This window comes from Delphinus delphis, chromosome 15, assembly GCF_949987515.2.
Source record: "Delphinus delphis chromosome 15, mDelDel1.2, whole genome shotgun sequence".
In the NCBI taxonomy this organism is placed as follows: Eukaryota; Metazoa; Chordata; class Mammalia; order Artiodactyla; family Delphinidae; genus Delphinus; species Delphinus delphis.
This window is the reverse complement of record NC_082697.1, coordinates 85837303-85849577: the sequence shown is the minus strand read 5'-3', so window position 1 is coordinate 85849577 and position 12275 is coordinate 85837303. Positions and strand designations below refer to the sequence as shown.

The 12275-nt window shown below is 47.7% G+C and overlaps 2 protein-coding genes across 4 annotated transcripts in view; one reads left to right on the top strand and one right to left on the bottom strand.

Annotated features, from left to right (window-relative positions):
- CARD11 (caspase recruitment domain family member 11) overlaps positions 1–12275 on the bottom strand; it is a 111672-nt gene that overhangs the window by 92190 nt on the left and 7207 nt on the right. The gene's annotated exons all lie outside the window — the stretch shown is intronic.
- Positions 10806–11449, top strand: LOC132438909 (large ribosomal subunit protein uL11-like). The gene has a single exon (XM_060033212.2). It carries the CDS (start codon positions 10911–10913, stop codon positions 11406–11408), a length of 498 nt encoding a protein of 165 aa, XP_059889195.1. The 5' UTR covers positions 10806–10910; the 3' UTR covers positions 11409–11449.

Sequence of the window (12275 nt, the reverse complement as noted above, 5' to 3'; positions counted from 1 at the left end):
GAAACACAGCCCACGAAAGGACTGAAATTTCGTTGTAGATTATAGACCATTCCCCTCCCCCCACAGCAACGGGGCTCCAGTATCACGGTGGTTACAGCCACAAAAGCTGAAAAAACCAGACTCTCTTTAAGGAGGAGAACAGAGGGAAGCCCAGGGTCAAGAAGGGAGACACAAGCAGGGGTACTCGAGGAGCTGAAGCTTCTGACACCTACAGCTGCAAAAAATACCGAACGGAGCCCAAAGCCTGGCCTGATTAACAGATACCCTCACACTGAAAGCCCTAACGCCCTCTTTGCCTCAGTTCCTCTTACCCAACACAGCATGTATGTCTCTCAGTAAGAAAGCACAAGGTATGCCAAAAGGCAAGAGAAAATAGCATTTTCAAGTGACAGCCAAGAAAAAATACATGTACATGTTGAAGTAACAAAGCAATGATCAGAACCAGACTCAGATATGACACAAATACTGGAATTACTCTAGACAGAGAATTTAAAATAACTATGATTAATAGGTTGAGGGCGCTAATGGAAAAACTGGACACCATGCAGAAGGGGAACGTAAGCAGAGAGAAGGAAGCTCTTAGGGAGAATCAAAAACACAGTGTCAGAAATAAAGTGTCTTTGACAGGCTCGTCGGTAGACTGGATGTGGCCAAGGAAAAAAGTCAGCGAGCTGGACTATAGGTCAATACAACTTGCAAACTGAAATGTAAAGAGAAAACAGAATGAAAAGAAAACAGGGCAGAATAAGCAAGAGTTATTGGATGATGTCAAAAGTGTAGTATAATGTGATGAGCAGAGGGAGAAGCAAAAGAGAGAAAGCAAAACAGCTGAATTACTAATGGCCAAGAACACTACTAATAGTTGAATGAATACTGGATCTGTAACCAAACCACACAGATGCAGGAAGTTCAGAGACTACCAAGCAGGGTAAATAACAAGAAAAACACACCTGGGCACATTAGATCCAAATTGCAGAAATGCAAAGATGAACAGAAAATCCTGAAAGAAGCCAGAGAGGGGAAAAACACCTTTCCTATGAAAAGTTAAGGATAAGGATCACAGTGGACCCCTTATCACAAACAACGCAAGCAAGAAGGGAGTGGAGTGAAATACCACAAGTATTAAGAGAGAAAAGGCTACCAGCTCAGAAGTCAATTTCCAGCGAAATCGTCCTCAAACGTGAAGGAGAAATGAAGACTTTCTCAGATAAACAAAAATGGAAGAAATTTATGGCCAATAGGCTTGCCCTGCAAGACATGTTAAAAGAGTATCTTCGGGCAGAAGAAAAACAACATAAAAAAAGAAAAAAAAACATAAAGAAAGGAAGGGCACTGGCGCAGGAATAAATAAAAGTCAAATAAGATCTTTTCTTTTTTTGGCCCCGCCCATTGGCTTGCGGGCTCTTAGTTCCCTGACCAGGGATGGAACCCTGGCCACGGCAGTGAAAGCATCGAGTCCTAACCACTGGACTGCCAGGGATTTCCTTATTCTTAATTGATCTACAAGATTACTGTTTTTTTTTTTTTTTTTTTTTTTTTGCGGTACGCAGGCGTCTCACTGTCGTGGCCTCTCCCGTTGCGGAGCACAGGCTCCGGACGCGCAGGCTCAGCGGCCATGGCTCACGGGCCCAGCCACTCCGCGGCACGTGGGATCTTCCCGGACCGGGGCACGAACCCGTGTCCGCTGCATCGGCAGGCGGACCCTCAACCACTGCGCCACCAAGGAAGCCCAAGATTACTGTTCTTTAAAGTAATCACAGTAACAACGTATCACGTAACTGATAGTGGATGCTGAGTGAAATGATGGACAACAATCTCAGAGGGTCGGGAGGGAGGAACTGGGAACACCGGATTATAAGGCGCCTGCTCTACATGTGAAACCATCCAGTGTCATTTCAAGGGGGACGTGGATTAGTTAAAAATGTATTTTCTTAACTACAGGGCAACCACTAACAACAACTTAACAAGAAGTACAATGGATATGCTGGGAGAGGTAAAATGGGAACATGAAATGCTCATTTGAAACCTGAGAAGGCAGAAGACAAAGGGGGAAAAAGACAGCCTGGTATTTTTTTTTGGCAAAAGACAAAGAGATCTAAGGAACAGAATTGTGAGCTCAGACTTAGAGCCAGGGATATAATGCATGAGGAACTCGCCACCGCAGGTCAGAGGGGAAGGGATGGGGCTGGGATAGCCCTTACGGAAATAAATTTAATTTATTAACACATTTAACTGGATTTCAAACCACTCACAAAAATAATTTCCACAGACTGAAATATGAAGCCTTTTTGTTAGTATTTTTTATAATATATGTATATATTCTTTTGTTTGATTTTTTAAAAAGGAAATTTAATTTATAATGTAGAAATGTCTAATGTGAGTAGAGAAGGAGAAAACCTTCTCTTCTCTACTGGTAGAAGAGCTGGAAGGAACAAAAGCCAATCTGCTCTGTGCAGAATCCCAGAAAAGCCCAGAAAATAGAGGTACCTTGGACCACAGAAGGTGGACAACCAGGGTGGGATTAACACCAGGAGGATCGGCTGAAGATATGTAAAAGGGGGCAGTTAACGCCCCAGATTCTCTCCCCAGCTCTGGCAGAAGGAACGTTTACTCACTGGAAAACCGGACTCCGGGTGTGAGGGATAAGGGGTCATCCAAAAAGTAGGTGATTAAAATGTCAGAGGAGTGGGGGAGGGGTGGGCTGGAGAACTGCTCTCTTTTATTATAAGCCATGTGGAAGTATTTGATATTTTAAAGCAGTACATATATTACATGAAGATAAAAATTAAACTTAAAAAAAAAAGAAAAGTAAAAAAAAAACAACAACAACAAACCCAAAATTATGGTCCTTCTGGACTTGGTCATTAGGATGGCTTTCTCCATGCTGGTCCAGGGCACAGACCAGGAAGCACTGCTCCAGGAGCCCAAGCCTCCCCAATGGCAAATCTTGTCCTTCAGCTTTGCAGGACATCAGCGGGGCCAGGTCTCCAGGAGAGGAAGTGGTCCAGGGAATAGAGGGTGCTCCTGGAATGACTTCAAAATTTCTTTCCAACTTTGTCTTTCTCTTCTCTTTCATTTTTTCCCCAAACTCAATAATCTATCATTTACCTTGCCTTGCTTCAGGCGATGTCATTAATAACAATAGAAAAAGCATTTTTTTCTTGTCACCTTTCTTCAAAGGAACTCAGATTGTCTCCAAACTTTAAAGTGCATACAAAGTACCTAGGAATTTTGTTAAAATGCAGATTCTAATTCGGCCGGCCTGGGGTGGGGCCCGAGAGTCTGCATTTCTAACCAGCTCTCAGGTTAGGCCGATGCTGCTGGTCCATGGACTGCACTCTGAGAAGCAGAAGGACATAAAGCAACTTTATGGGGTGATGGACATCGTTTACATCTTGCCTGTGGTTGTGGTTACATGTGTACATACTCTTATCAAAATTCACTGGACTGTGTACTTAAAATGGGTGTGTTTTACTGTACGTACGTTATCCTTTATTAAAGGAAAAATCCATTCTAGATGGATTATAGATCTAAATGTGAAAGATGAAACAATTAATCTTTTAGGAGGAAACACACACTTTGGGGTAGGCATATCTTTCTTTCTTTTTTGTTTTTTTGAACCACACATATAATTTTAATTTTTAAGGAGCCACATTAAAAAATGTAATGGGGTCTTCCCTGGTGGCACAGTGGTTGAGAGTCCGCCTGCCGATGCAGGGGACATGGGTTTGTGCCCCGGTCCGGGAAGATCCCACATGCCGCGGAGCGGCTGGGCCCGTGAGTCATGGCCGCTGAGCCTGCACGTCTGGAGCCTGTGCTCCGCAACGGGAGAGGCCACAACAGTGAGAGGCCCGCGTACTGAAAAGAAAAAAAAAAAAGTAATGAAACTGGATAAACTAATAAGGCATATCTTTCTTAAACAGGACTCAAAAAAGAGTGAACCATGATGGAAAAACCCACACGAGCTGGACTACATTAAAATTAAAAACTTCTGTTCATCAGCAGACTCTAATAAGAGAGCAAAAGGGCAAGCTCTAAACTGAAGGAAGATATCTGCAATACATTTATCTGACAAAGGACTCCTCATATATGAAGAACTACTCCAATTGAATAAGAAAAAGACATGACGACAGAAAAGTGGGCAGAACTCTGACAGACACTTCACAGAGGAGGACGGCCAAAATGGCCGATCAATACATGAAAAGGCAGTCGGCTCAGCCACAAGTGAAACGCAAATTAAAACCGCACAACGCTTTGTTTTGACCGCACACCCACTGGAATGGCTAAATGAAGAGACAGACAGTGCCGTGTGAGGAAAGCTGTAGAGCAACTGGAACGCTCTTCCACTGCTGATGGGGTGTAGTTTGCAACAACGTTCTTGGAAGACTATTTGGTGGTATTTATTAGAGCCGAATATAAACATCCTCTAAGATCCAGCAGGTCCACTCTTGGGTGGAAATACAAGCCCGTGTCTCCGAAAGGTAAGTGCAAGAGTGCTCAGAGCAGCCTCGTTCATAATGTCCTCAAACTGGAAACAACTCAGTTATCCATCAGCGGGAGTCTCGATAACATGTGCAACAGTCATAAAACAGATTCTCGCTGGCAATAAAAACATGAAGGAACTACTGCCACCCGCAACAATGTGGATGCATCCAGGGTAATCAGATAACATACAGGGCGCTCGGTCAGATTTGCATCTTGAATAACCAAGCATTCTGAAGAACGTGAATGTCCCGTGCAGTATTTGGGACAGACTTATACTAAAAATTACTACGCTATGAAAAGCCATTCTTGTTTTTCATTAAAATATTATTTTTCAGCTGGTCCCATTCTGGTTCCTGATCTGGGTGCTGGGGACACCGTGTGTTCACTTCGCGAAAATCCGTCGTGCTGCACACGTAGGATGTGTGCACGCCTCCTGCATGAATGTTACTTAAAGTTTACTTAAAGACACAGCTCATCCTGGCCCACGTCCCATCAGAGGGGGCCCTCCGTGCCTCTTGCCCCCAGTCTCCCATCTGTTCTCCGCACCGCTGTGTGTGACCTTTCAAACCTGCACATCCATCCTGGCGCGCGGTCACGGCTCAGTCGCGCCAGTATCTGGTGGTCGCCCACAGGAGAGCACCTGCCCCCTCGGCAAGTCATCCGGGGGCTCTTGGGGGCCCCTCCTCCCCCGTCCCCACATCTTCCCGTCTTTTTGACAACACTGACACTCACCACACCTCCATGGCTGGGCACGTGCGGTTTCTCTACTTAGAGGGCCCTTCCCGCGTCTCTGCCTGGCAAAAGCCTCGTTATTTTCCGAGTCTCATTTCAGCTTCTATCGGGCCTGGGGGTCTCTGTCTCCCTGGGCAGACCCGGGTGCCCCTCTCTCTCACACCCGTCTTCAACGCCTGCCTCCTTTATCTTGCAACTGACTATCTCCTCATCTGAGTACAGGCTTATTGGGGTGAGGACCCCGCCCTTACATCTTTTTATCCCTGGCACCTAGCGGAGTGCCCGGGAGTGGCAGGTACTGGGTACTCGTTAAGGGATGAATAAAAGGATAATGGTAGTAAGGGATGTTAACGAACGGGGATCAGGCAAGGGATGTAAGCAAATGGCTCATGCTAGATTACAGGTTTGTCAGGGGCCCTTCTGAACTTTCTCCAGGGCATCCTGTATCACGAGCACGCACCTGTCCCAGCCGTGCCTCCCTGGATGTCCTGCCTGCCTCGTGGCACTTGGGAGGTGGTGTCTCATCTAACTTCCTGTGGGAAGGGTGCTGTCTTATCCCCATTTCACCAATGACTTCAGAGACTTGTCCAAGGTCGCCTGCTGGGAGAGGGAGAGCTCACGCTCATTGCACCCATCAGTCTGTGGATAACACCAGGCACTGAATCACCGAAACGCCTCACGGAGCAGAAAAGGCAGGGCAGGAAGTGTCAGTGCCCACTCTGTCTCGGGCAGCTCTGTGACTCAGGTAGCCTTTCTGGTCCCTCTCAAATCAGTCTCCGTGGGTGGCCACCGCCTCTCCCGTAGAATGGCCCATGGGGAAGGGACATCACCCTAAACCCCCAAACACAGCACTCAGCTCTGTCCAGAGACTCTCAACTGCTGCCTGAGATTTTCAGGTTTTAAGCAAAACAAAAATCTGATTCACTGTTTCCAGTCCTACAGGAAACTCAAGTCCTTTATTCTTCTAACACTTAAAAATAAAAAAAGAAAAAAGAAAAACAAACCTTTATGCCTTAGAAGAGTTCTTAATGCTTCTCATTTCACACCGCGCCGAACACTGTTCACGACAAAGGCTGCAGGAGGGAAGAAGGAAACGAGACGCACTCGCCAATAAATAAGAGCCTGAGCAAAGAAACCAACTCAGAATACACCACCGGCAATAAGAAATGCCCCAAAGCTTTGCTTACGCCAAGTAATGTGAGGACAGATCGCTCCCCTGGGTCTCTGGGAAAAGTTCATGCACACAGGAAGCTGCAAACAGACTCTCTTTGGGATTTTGGCAGAAAAGAGGGGCATTAACAACATTCAAGGTGAAAGAGGGGAGAATTGTAGATTGAGGGAAGGGATGCTTTTTTCATCAGGTAACAAAAATAGCTCTACCTGGGTATCTCCCCTGGATTCCCACAGGCTGCAGGGCAGGTGCCGGCTCCAGAAATTAGCCAGAGCTGCGCTCAGCAGCGCTCAGGGCAGACGCACCGCTCCCAACTGCCCAACCGGAGAATTAATTTAATTCCCGACATTTGGATAATACAGAGGAACCCCTGAGGGAGACAAAAATTTACTTTGGGAAGATTTTTTCCCCACCTGTTGTGCAGAAGTGTCACAAGGTGGCGGGGTGACGGTGGGAGGGTAAGATGGTGCTGAGTAGCTGAAAGGCTCTGGAGAAGGCTTCCTGGTTTCACCTGCCCCGGGGGCTGTGAAAGATGCTGAGATCTTCCAAGCACAGAAAGATCACCTGCACACCCCACATTCATGCTAATCCCCTTTCTCATCGTCACCAGCAAATCCAAATGGCACTCTCTTGCCCGAGGTGGGGGGCAGGGGCAAAAACGAAAGCAAAGGCTTCTTGCCCGGCCCTAGACGACGGCTCAGAGGAAGGCATGACTAACACAAATCATGACCAGGGAGGTCAGTTAGTAACAATGAAACCTTGCATTTATATACCGTCCTGCTATTTTCCAAGCATTTTTCACCCACTATCTCGCACGCTCCTCAGAGCAATTCTGCGTGGTAGGAAGGCAGGGATTTATCTCCACCTCGCTTGCGAAGAAACAAAATCTTGGGACAGTGAAGTGATTTGCTCAAGGTCGGGGCGCGATCACAGATTTTTAAAGCTTGAAGGGTTCTTGGTGGTGAGGCGCCAGGGCAAGGGTGACTAATGGGGGGCACCCGGGCTCCAATTGTCAGTTTCACACCCACAGCAGACGTGGGCAATCGATCACAGAACTCTCTTCCGCGGAGCTGGCCCTCAAGGTGAAACCCATTTGCCATCCCCGGCCCCGGCTCCTGCCTCACTTCACATACGAGGAAACTGAGCCCAGAGCAGAGAAAGAACTTGGCCAAGACGGCCCAATGGGTTAGTGACCCAGAACCCGAATCTCACCCCTGCCTTCCCCAGGTTCTCTCCAGCACGTCATGCTGTGCCCCATCTGTTAGGGGTACAAGTCCCCTGAACGATGCACTAACGAGGCATGGGAGTGACATCCTTCGTGACCGAGCCAGAGCACTTGGGTTTTCTGTGCTGAGCAAGTGGACACATTCCTATTTCTAAGCGAGGAATCACAGACCACCCCAAGGTTTCAAAGCCTGAGCACCTGGCAGGATGGAAGCGAGCACTTAGGGATGGGAAAATCAGGAGTTTGGTTTTGGATCAACTCCATGTCTAGGCAGTCAAGACCACTGGCTACTGAAGTGCACAGTTCAGGAGGGGAGGCCTGGCAGGAGGTATAAACTTGGGAGTCAAGAGTACAGAGACGGCTTTGAGGCTGTGAGACTAGATGAGACCATCCAGGAAGGAGTGCAGAGGAGTGCAGAAGGAGTGCAGAGGGAGACCACCCAAGAAGGAGTGCAGAGGGCTCCGAGGCCCTTTGACCTCAGAGGTCAGGGGACACAGAAGAATCAGAAAAGAGAGACTAGGAAGGAGTGGCCGGGAAGGTGGGAGAAACCAAGAGAGGGAACCCACGCCACATTCCGAGGAGGAGAGGTAGATAGACTGAGCTAATGCCCCCGAGGGCTAAGAGTGGACCTGGACTTGGGGACTCGGGGGGCAGAAGTCTGACTGAAGTGGGTCCAGGACAGAATGCGGGGACAGGAAATGGGGACAGTGTAGACAACGCTTTCAAAGAGACCATCTGTAAAGGTGTGACGGCTGAGTTGCATCCCCCCAAATTCACATGCTGAAGCCCTAGCCCCACTACCTGTAGTTGGAGACAAAGCCTTTAAGGAGTGACTGAGTTAAGGTGAGACCGTTAGGGTGAGCCCTGATCCAGTGGGGCTGGTGTCCTTGTAAGAAGAGGAGGTTGGACACACAGAGAGACATCAGGGGTGCATGCAGACAGCGGGCTGACCACGTGAGGACACAGCTAGAAGGCGGCCGCCTGCAAGCCACGGAGGGAAGCCTCAGGGGACACCAGCCCTGCCCACACCTTGATCTCGTACTTCCAGCCTCCAGAACTGGGAGAATAAACTTCCATCGCTTAACCCCCCTTCCCCCCCCACCGCTCCCCGGTCTGCAGTACTCTGTTACAGCAGCCCTGACAGACTAACAGAAGAGGGGTACACAGCAAGGCAGTGACAGCTACAAGGGAATATGGAATCAAGGCAGGTTTGGGCTTTTTCTTTAAAGATGGGGGGAACTGCAGCATATTTGTACTCTGGTCGGAATGATCCTTGGAGAGAAGGAAAAAAGTTGATGATCCTGGAGAAGAAGGAGACAACCGCTACAGAAGCACCTCTGCATGGACAAGGTGGTTCTGGTGCCTGCGTGGAGGCAGGACCAGGCGGGTGGAGGAGGAGGCCAGGGGCCCGGAGAGGCCGGGGGCGGCTGGTGGGTGGACGGACGAAGGACGGTCGTCAGTTTAGGGCAGGGGAGCCTCTTGGGCCCAGGTAGTCCGACATAAATGGCTGGGTTTCAAAAGCACATGTTTTAACCAGTTAAGAAAGATACAGCATTACACAGAATTTCTGTACAAAACTGAGGGGGCAGGAGATTGACCCATTCCTTGGCGACAGCCCTCTCTGCTCTGCTGTAGTCGGGTGGTCTCCCCTGCTCGGAGCAGTTATAGGAAACCACCCTCTCCTTCCTAGGGCCACTTTCCTTTACAGCCTAAAACCTCCCCGAACTCAGAACGCCTGCGTCTCCAGGGCCCCGTGAAAGAACCTCCTCTAAGAGTCCAGGAGACACGATTTTTGAGGCTGGAGAACTCCCAAAGGAACTGGAAATCGCCACGCGTCTCTGCCTCCCACCCGCAAACCGGCCATGCCTGTGGCCTCAGCTCCCCAGGCGCCACGGAGCTTCACAAGTTGATTTTGAAAAGCATCTGAGAACTGAAGCCAGGAGACTCGGAGAGAAGTGCAAGGTATCATTATTATTCAACCGCACACTCCCCCACATCCCCCGAACCGGCTACACTCGAATCCCTTTTTAAAAAGGCCATTTCTTCTTAGAAAAGTTCAGTGAATGACCGAATCCTTACTCAGAGGCAGGGAACGGAGCAGTAATGTCAATAAAAGGCAGTTTTACTTCGTATCAGCATTCTTCCACTGAAATAACCATTGGCTAAACCTCCAGTAATGTTGGCACAAGGTTTCTGTTTGCCCTCAGATTAAAAAAAAGTGGGTCATCGCCAACCAAGGCTTCTCTGAGAGTGTTCACAGCAGCTCTCACAATAGTCCCAAACTCCACACACGCGCACGTTCATCGGCGGTAGGAGGGATACACAAACTGCGGTAAACGCTCACAGTGCAACGCTATACGGCAAGGAACAAACCCCAGTGACTGCGACACACATGGATGAATCGAGCTGGAGACACAAGAGCGCGCTCCCTGTGATGCCATTTATGTGACATTCAAGGACAGGCAAAAGGGGTGGGGGGCTTAGCAACCGGGAAGGAGCATGAGACCCCTCCCCCCTCGAGGCCCGGAAAGGACCCGTGTCTCGAGCTGGATGATCGGCGACGTGGGTGGGTGTGAAACCGCCCCCATCGCGCACTTCAGATTTGGGACGGATACTGTGTGTGTGTGCTATGCCTTAATTTAAAACAAATCCTTTTTTTTTTTTTTAACCAATCAGTTTTGCCTTTCCACAGGAGCGCGGAGGCCCTGTGATTTCTCTTACTGGGACACAGCTGAAATCAGAAGTCACTGCAAGAGGAACTCTCTTCCTGCAACCCAGCAGGTTGGGAATCAGGACAGCAGTTCATGGGGACCACCCTTGCTGTTCTCTTCTGAACCTGGCTTTCCCTTCTTGTTTTCTTAATCAGAATGATAACAGTTGCTCAGGGTTAAAAAACAAACAAAAGAAAAGGACACAAAATGAATGCTAGAGGAGAAGACTCAAATCAATAGAATTAGAAATGAAAAAGGAGAAGTAACAACTGACACTGCAGAAATACAAAGGATCATGAGAGATTACTACAAGCAGCTATATGCCAATAAAACGGACAACCTGGAAGAAATGGACAAATTCTTAGAAATGCACAACTTTCCGAGACTGAACCAGGAAGAAATAGAAAATATAAACAGACCAATCACAAGCACTGAAATTGAAACTGTGATTAAAAATCTTCCAACAGACTAACCCGCGCAAGTGCCCCATCTTCCGGTCTTTCGGTTTTCGGCTCGGAGGAGGCTAAGGTGCAACTCTCTTCTGTCGTCCCGAATCCGGGTTCATCCGACACCAGCCGCCTCCACCATGCCGCCTAAGTTCGACCCCAACGAAATCAAAGTCGTGTACCTGAGGTGCACCGGTGGGGAAGTCGGTGCCACGTCTGCCCTGGCCCCCAAGATCGGCCCCCTGGGTCCGTCTCCAAAAAAAGTTGGTGATGACATCGCCAAGGCAACTGGTGATTGGAAGGGTCTGAGGATTACAGTGAAACTGACCATTCAGAACCGACAGGCCCAGATTGAGGTGGTATCTTCTGCCTCTGCCCTAATCATCAGAGCCCTCAAGGAACCGCCAAGAGACAGAAAGAAGCAGAAAAACATTAAGCACAGTGGAAACATCACTTTTGATGAGATTGTCAGCATTGCCCGACAGATGCGGCATCGATCTTTAGCTAGAGAACTCTCTGGAACCATTAAAGAGATCCTGGGGACCGCCCAGTCTATGGGCTGCAATGTTGATGGCCGCCACCCTCACGACATCATAGATGACATCAACAGTGGTGCAGTGGAATGTCCAGCTAGTTAAGAACTGCAAAGAAAAATAATAAAGGGTTATTTGACAAGCAAAAAAAAAAACAAACAAAAAAAATCTTCCAACAAACAAAAGCCCAGGACCAGATGGCTTTACAGGCCAATTCTATCAAACATTTAGAGAAGAGCTAACACCTATCCTTCTCAAACTCTTACAAAATATAGCAGAGGGAGGAACACTCCCAAACTCGTTCTACGAGGCCACCATCACCCTGATACCAAAACCAGACAAGGATATGACAAAGAAAGAAAACTACAGGCCAATATCACTGATGAACATAGATGCAAAAATCCTCAACAAAATACTAGCAAACAGAATCCAACAGCACATTAAAAGGATCATACACCATGATCAAGTGGAGTTTATTCCAGGAATGCAAGGATTCTTCAATATATGCAAATCAATCAAGTGATACACCATATTGACAAACTGAAGGAGAAAAACCATATGGTCATCTCAACAGATGCAGAGAAAGCTTTCAACAAAATTCAACACCCATTTATGATAAAAACCCTCCAGAAAGTAGGCATAGAGGGAACTTTCCTCAACATAATAAAGGCCACATGGGACAAACCCACAGCCAACATTGTCCTCAATGGTGAAAAACTGAAACCGTTTCCACTAAGATCAGGAACAAGACAAGGTTGCCCACTCTCACCACTATTATTCAACATAGTTTTGGAAGTTTTAGTCACAGCAATCAGAGAAGAAAAAGAAAAAAAAGGAATCCAAATTGGGAAAGAAGTAAAGCTGTCACTGTTTGCAGATGACATGATACTATACATAGAGAATCCTAAAGATGCTACCAGAAAACTGCTAGAGCTAATCAATGAATTTGGAAACGTTGCAGGATACAAAATT

Excerpts from the sequence above, each read along its gene's own strand:
- LOC132438909 (XM_060033212.2), top strand. The coding sequence starts at position 10,911 with ATGCCGCCTAAGTTCGACCCCAACGAAATCAAAGTCGTGTACCTGAGG.